The 13,198-nt window shown below is 45.2% G+C and overlaps 1 protein-coding gene across 1 annotated transcript in view; it reads right to left on the bottom strand.

Annotated features, from left to right (window-relative positions):
* The window catches only part of UPF1 (UPF1 RNA helicase and ATPase), a 443,827-nt gene that overhangs the window by 47,229 nt on the left and 383,400 nt on the right, over positions 1-13,198 (bottom strand). The window contains 1 exon segment of the mRNA XM_029614488.1: positions 6,733-6,894. Within this exon segment, the coding sequence (XP_029470348.1) occupies positions 6,733-6,894 (162 nt within the window).

Below are 13,198 nucleotides of genomic sequence, written 5' to 3'. Positions count from 1 at the left end.
GGAGGAGGGAGGGAACGCATGGCTAATTCATCCTGCTATCTACAGAAACACGTCAATAGCAGAGCTGAATTAGCCATGCTGTCTGGGAGTCCCAAGCTCCTGGGTTGTGCCTCTGTATATTTGTTTGGAGGTTTGGATAAAACAACAAGAAAATGTTTATATTTTCTTCGAGGTATCTCAACTGCAAGATTTCTTGAATGCTAGGATGCAGATATCTATTAAAGATGGAGGTGCAAGTAATCAGTAAAATTGTTGAAACTTCCATGAATATCCAAACTATTTCATTATAAGTTTTTCAAAAAATACTTCCTCATTTACAAATTTTGATCTCTTGGAATTACCCCTGTGATGTTTAGTTTTGAATATATTTATTTCTTACTAACATATCGTAAAGTTTGTGGAATTAGAACAAATGTTTAAAACTTTAATATTTCATTTTGCAAAGTGATTATTACTTTGTAATATTCTTGAAAAAATGAATAAAGAAATAATTGAGAAAAAAAATCATCCATTGTACCTGAAGACTGAGGATAGCTAATGTAACCCCAATAGTTAAAAGGGCTCCAGGGGCGATCCAGGAAACTACAGACCGGTTAGCCTGACTTCAGTGCCAGGAAAATAGTGGAAAGTGTTCTAAATACCAAAATCACAGAACATATAGAAAGACATGGTTTTAAAGGAACAATGTCAGCATGGCTTTACCCAAGGGCAAGTCTTGCCTCACAAATCTGCTTCACATTTGAAGGAGTTAATAAACATGTGGATAAAGTGAACGGTAGATGTAGTGTACTTGGATTTTCAGAAGGCCATTTGACAAAGTTCCTCATGAGAGGCTTCTAGGAAAAGTAAAAAGTCATGAGATAGGTGGCGATGTCCTTTCGTGGATTGCAAACTGGCTAAAAGACAGGAAACAGAGTAGGATTAAATGGGCAATTTTCTCAGTGGAGGGAGTGGACAGTGGAGTGCCTCAGGGATCTGTATTGGGACCCTTACTGTTCAATAATTTATAAATGATCTGGAAAGAAATACGACGAGTGAGATAACCAAACTTGCAGATGACACAAAATTGTTCAGAGTAGTTAAATCACAAGCAGATTGTGATAAATTGCAGGAAGACCTTGTGAGACTGGAAAATTGGGCATCCAAATGGCAGATGAAATTTAATGTGGATAAGTGCAAGGTGATGCATATAGGGAAAAATAACCCATGCTATAATTACACAATGTTGGGTTCCATATTAGGTGCTACAACCCAAGAAAGAGATCTAGGTGTCATAGGGATAACACATTGAAATCGTCGGTTTGCAGTGTGCTGCGGCAGTCAAAAAAGCAAACAGAATGTGGGAATTATTAGAAAAGGAATGATGAATTAAAACGGAAAATGTCATAATGCCTCTGTATCGCTCCATGGTGAGACCGCCACCTTGAATACTGTGTACAATTCTGGTCGCCGCATCTCAAAAAAGATATAATTGCGATGGAGAAGGTACAGAGAAGGGCTACCAAATGATAAGGGAATGGAACAACTCCCCTAATGAGGAAGACTAAAGAGGTTGGACTTTTCAGCTTGGAGAAGAGACGACTGAGAGAGGATATGATAGAGGTGTTTAAAATCACGAGAGGTCTAGAACGGGTAGATGTGAATCGGTTATTTACTCTTTCGGATAGTAGAAAGACTAGGGGGCACTCCATGAAGTTAGCATGGGGCACATTTAAAACTAATCGGAGAAAGTTCTTTTTTACTCAACCGCACAATTAAACTCTGGAATTGTGTTGCCAGAGAATGTGGTTCGTGCAGTTAGTGTAGCTGTGTTTAAAAAAGGATTGGATAAGTTCTTGGAGGAGAAGTCCATTACCTGCTATTAAGTTCACTTAGAGAATAGCCACTGCCCTTAGCAATGGTTACATGGAAGTAGACTTAGTTTTTGGGTACTTGCCAGGTTCTTATGGCCTGGATTGGCCACTGTTGGAAACAGGATGCTGGGCTTGATGGACCCTTGGTCTGACCCAGTATGGCATTTTCTTATGTTCTTATGGCTGAGGAGGGATATGATAGAGGTGTTTAAAATCATGAAAGTCTAGAATGGGTAAATGTAATCGGTTATTTACTCCTTCGGATAATAGAAGACTATGAAGTTAGCTGTGGCATATTTTAAAACTAATCGGAGAAAGTTCTTTTTTACTCAACGCACAATTAACCTCTGGAATTTGTTGCCAGAGGATGTGGTTTAGTGGCATGTTAGTGTAGCTGTGTTTAAAAACGGATTGGATAAGTTCTTGGAAGAGAAGTCCATTACCTGCTATTAAGTTGACTTACAAATAGCCACTGCTATTACTAGCAATAGTAACATGGAATAGACTTAGTTTTTGGGTACTTGCCAGGTTCTTATGGCCTGGATTGGCCACTGTTGGAAACAGGATGCTGGGCTTGATGGACCCTTGGTCTGACCCCAGTATGGCATGTTCTTATGACCATGCGTGGAGCCAGAAAGTCCAGCTCAAGTGATTGGTTAGGATGTTGTCCATCCCGGGAGTTATATCGCCTGAAAGGTGATGCCATTTTCGATTGACAGGGAGACGGTCCATGTTTGGTCGTGAGCTGAGGGAATGACCCATCCCCCTGTTTGTTCAGGTACCACATGGCCACCTGATTGTCGGTCTGAACGAGAACCATCTTGTTCACAAGATGCTCTCGGAACAGCCGTAGGGCATAGCAGATCCCTCGCAACTCAAGAGGTTGATCTGGAGCCGCGACTCCTGTACCGACCAGAACCCTTGGTGCAGAAGCCCAGAACATGCGCTCCCACCCCGTCAGCTGCGTCTGTGGCAAGTATGGCCTGGGACTGAGCACTCCAAAAGGGCAAATCTGCTCCAGGTTAGAGGGGATTGTACACCACTGGAGAGACTGCTGCAACCGTGTCGTGACTAGAATACGAGCATGCAGGTTCTGTATAGCCTGACGTCATTGAGAGCGCAATGTCCATTGTGCCTTGCGCATGTGTAGCTGAGCAAATGGGGTAACATGTACCATCACCGCCATGTGGCCCAGCAGTCGGAGAGGAACTGGTGAGTGGAGATATGGGGGCAACTGGAGAAGTGTCAGGCAAAATCCACGAGGGTCTCCACCCTGTCCCGAGGCAGGAAAGCCTTTGCTTGGACAGTGTCCAGGTGTGCCCCAGTGAGGTCCAGTTGCAAAGACAGTTGGAGATGGGATTTTGGATAGTTAATCAAGAATACCAGTGTCTCCAAGGTGTTGATCGTGAGGCGCATGGCACTCTGAGCCCCTTATCAGGAGTTGCCCTTGATGAGCCAATCGTTGAGGAAGGGGAAAACATGAATTCCCCTCCTTCAAAGATGGGCACTGACAACTGCCAGACTTTTGGTGAAGACCCGGGGCGCAGATGCCAGGCCAAAGGGCAAAACCCAGTACGGATAGTGATTCCCGTCGACCAGGAATCTCCGGTTACTGCCGAATCTGCCTGAAAGATGGGGATATGGGCGTACGCGTCTGAGACTGAGGGAACAAAACCAGTCTTCCGCATTGAGAAGGGGGATCAGGGTACCCAGTGAAACCATTTTGAACTTTTCCTTTACCAAGAAACAGTCCAGAATGGGCTGAAGGCCCCTCATTTTCTTGGGATTAGAAAATACCTGGAGTAGAATCCTTCGCCCCTTTGGCTGGGGTGGAACGGATTCGACCATCTGAGCAAGAATGAGGGGCGGAGAGCTCCACTCGAAGTGTCCGTAAATTCCCTACTGCTCTCCACCTGGGACATGGAGGGGAAGCAGGGTGGAAGTCGCTGGAAATGCAGTCTCTAACCCAGATGGATGATGGATAGGACCGAGATCCACTGATCTGCGAATAGCTGGAGTCGATGGGGGTCCCGTGGAGAAGGCTGGCTTATGCTCCCTAGCCGCCTGTCAAAAACCCTGTGGTGGGGGTTCCATGGCGGAAACTGTAGGTGCCCCTAAGTTGTCTCTGACTTGTCTTGGGGACAGGCCTTTGAACCCTGGACCTCGGTGTGGGTGGGTAATATTTACGAGGCAGATAGAAATTTGCGGATATTGCCATTGAGGGCTTTCTGGTAGGCTGGGTTGTCGGAGGAAATACTAGCTGACAACTACTGAAGGGTCTTCAGCTGAGCCCACAGCCTCCTTAATTCTGTCTCCAACAGGTTCTCCCCTGTACATAGCAAGAGCCAGACTGTCTTGGACCTTGAGGCGCAAGTTCAGAGGCCCGTAACCATGCGTCTGTCGGGCTCCAATGCCCACTGCAACGGTCCTCATGGCCATCTCGAAGACATCATAAATTGAGTGAACCCCCTGTTTATCGCACTCCAGGCCCTGCTGGACAATAGACTGGAAGTCCTCCTGGAATTGTTGAGGCAGATGTTCATTAAATTCCAGGGACTGCTTCCACAGGTTCTGGGAATACTGTCCCATGTAAAGCTGGTAGCAAGCTATGCAGGCAGTGAATATGGCACCCTGAAACACTCTGAGCCCCAAAGCACCAAGAGCTTTATTCTCGCGCACTGGAAGACGAAGGTTTGGGTACGAATCCTTTTAGCCTTTTTCAGGGCTGACTACCACCACTGACTGGTGGGGAAGTTGATGGCAGTCAAACCCAGTGGACGGCTGGCATCTGTCTTCCTATTAACCGGTGGCACTGAGATGGGATGCTCCCACAGCCAGGTCACCAGCTCCTTGAAAATGTCATGGACTGATACCGCCACCACCTCTTTCGGGGCATCCATGAATTGCAGGATTTCAAGAATTTTATGCCTGGAGTCCTGCTCTGTCAAGTTGGAAAAGCATAGATTCTGCCATGGCATTGGCGAATCCCGCCAAGGAAAAGATCGCAGGGAGGGGGGGGGGAGGGAGATCGCTGTAGTTCCTCCTGTGGAAAAGGTTCGGAAGGCAAAACTTCCAATTCCTTAGAGGAGGAAACAGACGCCTCCCCCTCCCAGGTCTCAGAGCGCTTCCTCTTCATTGCAACCCTCTGGGGATGTGAGGGGGGGGGGGGCGATGGCCCATCAGTGGGCGCAGTATGGCCCGTGAGTGCACAAAGAGAGGCGCCAGAGGCATCAATGTGCCTCGAAGCCGCTAGAGCGGCGAAGGATCCGTACGGTTGTTGGCGGGATCGGGGGCACTGAAGGCATTGGTGGAACCGATCCCAAGGGCCCTGGGAGAGCTGGCAGGTGATGAAGTGGCACCATGCTTTTCCGGGCCACCATCGAGCCCGATGGCCCCTTCTCCGTCTCGGAGGATTGCTCACCGGTACGGGCTGCTGGCAGTGGTGCACCCATTGGCTGCGAAGGGTCTTGGGGCTTCCGCCGACCCTGCTGCGTTGGCAAGATACCAAGCCTCATTGTTGCGCTGCTCTAGCAGAGGCGAATGCACCGGTGGAGAAGGCTCTTGTGGGAACCAGAGGCTTGAGGGTCCTGCTGGGCCTTGCTGACCACCAACCGCATTACGCTTCTCTAACTCCTGCTCAAAAGCTGCCGAGGATAGACTGGCCTAAGGAGGAGCCGGCAGAATTGGGACGTCCCTTGGTCGAGGAGAACAGAGCCCTCCACCCGGTCGGCGGAGGCCACCTGGAAGAATCAGTAGGGTTTGGAGGGAACAGTGTCCCTCTGTCCTCAACTGCTTCATGTGAGGCACTGAGGTCGATGTCTTCTCACGGTCTGGCTTCATTGAAGAGGATGATTGATGACTTTTTTCGACCTCTCTCGATGATTACCGTGATCCTTGCCCAGTACTGATGGCGACTTGAGGAACCCGACCGAGAATGGGATGACAAGGATAGCGGATGGTCCTCTGTGCCTAATTCGGGGCCAGGCAGAGCAAGAAGAGGCGAACCTGATGAAGTTGGGGCCAGGGGCTCCCTTCCAAGCAGGGTGGAGGTCCCCAAACCCGAGGACAGATCCAACTGCTTGGACCTAAAAAGGTTTTTTCATTTTGTCAAGACGGGCCCGATGACCCTTGGGGGTCATCTGGGCACAAAGATCACAGACACAGACATCGTGGGAAGCCCCCAGGCAGAGGATGCAGATCTCGTTTGGGTCTGTGATGGACAGTCTGGGGGCACTGGCGGAAGCCGGTCGATGCCATAGAAAACAAAGTGTGGCACGCGGTCGATGAAAGGTAGGCGGGCACTGGATGGGAAGCCACCAGCAATCGACCGCGAAGGACAAAGCACTTACCAATCGCTGCCCGAGGAGGGCGAGGGACCCTACGCGATGTGTGGAAGGAAAAATACTTCAAAATAGCAAAAATGCCAGAAAGAAACACAAGCTCCAAAACTGCGAGGCGATAGCTCCGCAGCAAAGAAGAAACTGAAGAGGGATCCCGCGTGGATGCTGGGTTAGCGGCATGCTGGGCATGCTCATTGTGTCTGTCAAACTTTCTAGAAACTTTGATAAAAGTTTTCAGTGACAGGCTCCATCCGATTATGTCATCTATGTGTGAGGACTACCAACCTGCTTGTCCTTAGAGAAATGGCACATCAAATACTAGCTACCTGTTCTGACAACAGCACTTTTTTTCACAATGAAAACCACTTTCACATTTTATAACTCATTATAGCACTCCGTAATCCCTAGATTATAATACTTTCTCAAGCAGAAATGGTGTTTAATATTTACAGATTTCAAAGCCATCCACTAACAGTATTTGGAAAACCTTATTCATTCTACCAAAAAACACAGTGCGAAGATACTAAATGGATACTTACCTGCAGCTGGTCCATTAGCCTGTCCAAAGTATCCTGGAGGTGGCATTGGTGGCATCACAAGGTTGAAGGGGATAGGAATGTTCATAGCAGTCACATGGCTGGGTCCAGAACTGATCATGCCAATCTGATCATGAGTTTGGAAATACATATTGGAAGGTCGGCCTAAAAATATTATTACATAGGAAAATTAACACGAGCCATGCAGTCATATTCTAGTGAAGAGTAATAGTTATTAGGGTACCAATTTCTGTAATCACTTCAGAAAGGCTGCAATGAACCTTAGGTAAACTATGATTGTACTTCTTTCTACAAATATTAAAAAAAAATGTTAAGGCAAGCCTCTGATTAGATAGAGTTAAGACTCAAATGTCTCTTCCATATAGGAGACTTGGTCAAAACAGTTGACTAGAATTGGGGAGGAAGGGAGCATATGAGTTGTTACACTTTACAGAAATTAGTTGTCCTTAAGTCAGTGGTATCATAAGCTTATTTGTTCTACTCTCACCAGCAGCTAGGGGACAGAGCTCATGAATGATCTAGCCACAACAGCTTACCATCTGTAATTTTATCAGTTCTTTATCATAAATTGGAAACATTTCTATTTTTGGGTGGAAAAAAAATTTTGGTTCTTAACTGCTAATTTTCTTTCCTTGAGTCCTACCAGATATGTAGGTTTTACTCCCCTATCAGCAGATGGAGACAGAAAACAACTGTTTTGCTGACATGTTATATAGGGTACTGTGTCACCTCTGGCACTTCAGTATATTTGTATCAAAGCAAACACTTTGGGGCCCATTCTTAACTATCCTGTGATTAAGGAAGCAGAAGGAATAGGTTTAAACTGAGCCTGATCCCTCTCTAAAGACAGAGGGGTTTAAACAAAGATTAATACAACTAAGTTAAAATACCTGGCAGCAAAAGTTTATTTAGATTTATATTCCACTTTTCGCACTTTTTTCAGTGCTTCAAAGTGGATTACATTCAGGTAATGTAGGTATTTCCCTATACCCAGAGGGCTTAATATCTAAGTTTGTACCTGAGGCAATGGAGGGTAAAATGACTTGCCCAAGGTCACAAGGAGCAACAGCAGGACTCAAACCCTGGTCTCCTGGTTCGTAGCCCACTGCTCTAACCACCAGGCTACTCCTCCACTATACCTTATATAGTTTTCTGTAGGATAAATTGGGTGGGATTCTGGACTGGTTCTTGCAGGACTCAAGTTAAAAAAAAAATTGGCAGGTGAAAACCACATTTTGACTTACCATCCCACCAGACCAGTCCAGACCCATGGGAAGTACCCAAGCTCTACTTATTCTGAGGGTAACCCTGCTAAGCCTGCTCTCAAGATGCCCATCTGAAAAGCAGCAGCATATCCTATCAGTGGACTGGATTGGCCACTGTTGGAAACAGGATGCTGGGCTTGATGGACCCTTGGTCTGACCCAGAATGGCATTTTCTTAACATCCAACCAAAATTGTTTGGAAAAAGCAAACAATGAAACCCAATTTGCCCGTCTATTTCCTATGGCAGGATCAAATTGAATTCTAACCACAAAATCACCTGTGCCCTAATGGAATGCATCCCAAGAACTTCTAACACCACCAGACCCCTTTCGAAATGTAGACTGAATCCATCGCTTAATCTACCTAGCTATTGTGATCTTTGAGGCCACCTCTCCTCTTCTTTGACCAGTGATGAGAATGAACATAAGATTCAACCTCCTGAATGGATTTGACACTCAAAAATCTGTGGTAGTGTTTGGCAAAAATCCAGTAATTGAAGTTCCCTAAAACTTCTCCACCAAATTGGATTTTATTTTTTGTGTTTAAATTTGCGTGGTTAACAAAAAGTTAAGCTCAGACATATCTTATTTTCAGGCCGATACAGTAAGGAGCGGTAGGAAGAGCTGCGTTAGTGCCGGGCGCACCCGCGGTTGCCGCACGCACAGTCCGGCTCACCTACCGCTCGATACCGTATTGAAATGTCATGCAAATGCAAGCTGCGTCCAAGAAGCGTCCGTGAAGCGTTAGGGCCCGCACAACCCATTTTACTGTATAGAGCGCTATACAGTATCCTGGGTGCGCTGGCCTAACGCTTCATGGACACGCTGGTATCTGTCATTTGAAATGGAAGTGGACGGATCTCCTACGCTCGGGATTGCCAGTCCTCTCTCCCCTCCTCCCGAATCAAGGCGCAGGGAGGGGGGGAGAGAGGACTGGTGAAATGACATGTAAAGTGTAAAGCAACGAAGCGACTTACTTTTCTTGCAGCCCTCATCCGGAGACGGGACCGCGGCTCCCCTGCCTCTCGGAGGCAGCTGCTGGCAAAGATGGATGCCTGCACGGGCGAAAGCGGCCCCTGTGCATGCAAGTTGGCTGCTCAAGACGTGACGTCATATGCCGTGACGCCAAACGTCGTGACGTCACGCCTTGAGCGGCCAAATTGCTACTTTTTTTTTTTTTTGCTTTTTCCGCTTTGGTTGCTTCGGGAGGAGGGGAGAGAGGACTGGGGCTGTCCCGGAGACAGCACCCATGGACGCGGCCAGGGCAGGTGAGCGGGAGCTGGGGGAAAGTTTTGCCGCCTACCCTTACCCTTGCCTCTAACGCAGGGGTAAGAGTAGGCGGTATGTTAGCAGGTTAAACGCGTGGCAAAACTGCAGGTTAAAAAAGCGATAGTTGGGGCGCGCGTTACCGTATGGGAGGGAATAGCTAATTCGATCGTTTACATCTTATATACATGCCGCGGATGGAAGGGGTTACCCGGTGATTTAAAGAGGCGGTAAGAATGGGTTAAAGGGGATAGTGTATCGCGGGTTGGACTAACGCGGCCGAAAAGTGAGTAGAAAGCGGGTTAGAAGCAGGGTAACCGCGGCCGCACTTTACCATATTGACCTGTATGGGAGCATGATCTGGAGACAACCAACTCGACTGAGGAATGGGAAGAGATCTTGCTATTTGCTGGTAGGGTATCTATCTCTACCTCAATAATAGAAAATTGTTACAAAATTGTTACCCTGATAGGTTACCTGATAGGTTACATTAGGATACTGGGAAGTATCCTAATGTCATCTATATTGGAGAGGCTGGGGGGGGGGGGGGGGGGTTGGTACACTTTTAGATATATGGTTGGAGTGTCCTATAATACAAGTGTTGTGGAAACAAATAGAGTCTTTTTTTGTCTGGCTTATTGCAAACCTCTATCTATTTCATGTTGCCACAGTTTCTGCATAAACCTTTTCTAGATTGACCAAGGGGCAGAATCTGCTAATTCAGCAGGTCTGTGAGGCTACTAGAATAGATATTGTGGCTCATTGGTGACACCAATCTGCGCCCGCGGCTAATAAAATTCTTACTAGGTTAGACAACATATGTACATTGAGTAAGTTAACAGCTATCAAACGGAATAAGCATAAATATCACTTAACCTGGGATCCATTTCTTCTTGGGAAAAATATTTCTTTGTAGATGTCCTTTCTTTGTTCTACATCAAAATGTGGTGACACTTGGTATTGCAAACCAACTATGATTAACCTCTTAAAATTTCTTGGGCTAAAAGCATGTATGGTAATTGTGCCACAGGAGGGTGAAATAGATTTGAGATGGCTGGAAGGGGGGTAAAAATTGTAAGCCTGTCTTGGTTTCGTTCCCTGTATCGTTATTTGAGCTCAGTTGTACTGAAATGTTGAAACCAATAAAGAGATAATTATAAAAAAAAATTTGCATGGTTGACCAGTGTTTTTTTTTGTTTTTTATTTTATGTTACTGATTATGGGTGTTTTTATTGTAAGCTGCCATCAACTTCTGGAGTGTTGCAGTAGATAAATCTTTTAAATAAATAAATATATCCTCCTGAACATGGGCATTTCAATTGATTGCCCCCACATGAAAAGTCATCATTGCCAAGAATGAGGGAACTGCATGCATTAATATGCTCTCATCTGAGAACTTTAACAGATCACTACATAAGGCTCGACATCCAGATCCTTAACTGATGTACCTCTGATGTGTTCAAAGGAGGACCAATTTGAGATCCCGAGATGAAATAGTTCCTCGGACTAGAAGACAAATTAAAATGTGAAAATGTACAGGGATGCAGATAAGTTAATCAACTGGACACTATAACAGGAAATAGCCACTATGTGTACTTTTAAAGGGATTTTTCTAGAACTCCTTTTGTAAAGAAGCCAGAATTAACCAAAGTGACATCTTAGGAGTATGACACCTGTTTTGGAACACCAAATACCTTCCAGACTCAGATTCAGGATAAGGATGTGGTCATCTCAGCCTGAAGCAATGTGGCCACTACCTTTTCTAAGCAATCTCTGTTCTTCAGGCATTTTCTCTCAAAAACTAAGCTGCAAAATAAAAAAAAGATCAGCATCTTCCATCTGAATCAGACCCTGAAATAAGAGTCCATCGATATATGCAAACCGCAGTGGCCCTTCCAACTTGATCTTCACAAGATCCATGTACTATGGTTGTCTGGGTCAAAGTGGCGCCTGAGCTACCTGACCCCAACGCTTCTTTATTCTCTGACTCACTCTTCCTAACATTGGCCTTGACGGAAAACATAAAAGAGTACCTGAGAGATCTAATCTAAGAAACAACATCCAATCCTGGGGAACCCGATTCTGTCTTTAACTGAAGAAACAAAAGAGTATGGTATTCTTCTTGGTAGACAAGGGATCCATCACAGCTCCTCCCAATCTGTGGACATGCATTGAAAAGGCCGATTCAGTTATCCCTCACCCTGCTGGACTAGAATATGGTGAGTCAAATAGTCCACTTGAATGTCTACTGTCTCAGCAATGTGATCCGCTAAGAGTGCTCACAAATGCCTCTGTCTGCTTGAGCAAGAGGTCCACTTCTAGGGACACAAAGACTCCTGGCATTCCGCTGACAATTCACATATGCCATCCATTGTGGCATTGTTGGAGAATATACTCTCACCAATATCCCTTCCATTACCGGCAGGAACTTCTGTAAGTTCTTTATCTCTTTTATGAAACCTATAATGGACCTCAATGCCTCTGTTGTATTCCAGCACCCTTGGACTATTATGCCATCATAATGCATAATAGATGCCAGTCTGCTCTAGCTGGCATTGATCGTGGTCACAATCCATCCTAGAGCTTCCAGTTCTACTAACAAGATTTGAATTGGAACCTAGACTAGCCTTGGCCTCCAGAAGCAGAGCGCTTTACCTCATTGTCCTGCAACTGAGCCATCCCCCAAGTTAGAAGAGACTTCTGCAAGAGTATCAAGTGAGTTCCAGCCCATGGGAACTAGGTCTAAGGCCATTATCATGGACTAGCACTTGCAGATAATCACAGACAATGAGCTGCAATAGGTTCTAAAATTGTAAGGTGGTCTGTCATCTTTACCAATATCAGGAAGACCCTATCTTTCTGAGGATTCGATTGGTACAAGCTTGCTCTTGACAAAATTTATAACCCAACCCATAACCTTCAGGAACTATATAACCCTGGAAGCCATGTGCTAAAACTCCTCCATAGACTCTGTATGAAAGACTAAATTAGTTTTTACTTGATAATTTCCTTCCCTTGAGTCCAGCTAGACCAGTCCAGATGCATGGGTTATGCCTCCCAAACAGGAGATAGAAACAGAGACTAACAGATTTGTTGACATCACATCTCAAAGACTCTAGCCTGTCAATATTCTATGAAACAAAATAAGATAAAACATTTTTAGGAAAATTTGGTTTATTGAGCAAAAGGTGGTTAATTAAAGCACTAGCAGTATCAGCAATAGCAACAATACAAGAAATACTCAAAAGGAGCAAGACAAAATAGTTCAAAAGTTCTCCAAATACCTTTGACCCATTTCCCCCCTCCCCCAACAAAAGTCCCTACCATCAATTTAAATAGATGTGTTTACAATCAAGCTACATATTCTCACAGATAGCAATTTAAGATATGGATCCCAAATTTTAGAAAGATTTGTCGCCTCTTTGTACCACTGCGGGCAACTTAATTTCTCCATCAACAATAAGGAATGCATACGACTGCGCCACATTTCTAGACGAGGCGAGCGCTCACTCATCCATTGAGATAAAATACATTTTTAATCATACAGTTTGCCTTCCGGACAAGTAAATTAGCAGATGCTATAGTATGTTCATCCAGAATATCTAATAGACACATCTTTACTTCAACCGCAATCTTACAATCTGCCCATTTTGAGATGTGTCCAAAAACATCCACCCAAAATTTCTGGGCAAGTCCAAAAACAATGATACAGGGTACCTTCCAGCGCTCTACATTTAGAACAAATCTTTTCCAGAGTGATATGAGCTCTAAAAGCTCTCACAGGGGAAAATTATAACCTATGCAGGATTTTAAAATGCATTTCATGTATATCTGCACTTTCAATCAAGATAAACATTTTTAATACACAATTTTCCCTCATACACCAAGCAAAAACCTGAGGGCTTCTAAGGGAGAAAA

This window comes from Rhinatrema bivittatum, chromosome 8 (assembly GCF_901001135.1).
Source record: "Rhinatrema bivittatum chromosome 8, aRhiBiv1.1, whole genome shotgun sequence".
Lineage (NCBI taxonomy): Eukaryota > Metazoa > Chordata > Amphibia > Gymnophiona > Rhinatrematidae > Rhinatrema > Rhinatrema bivittatum.
Note: the sequence above shows the minus strand (reverse complement) of the source record. Positions and strands in the feature narration are given on the sequence as shown.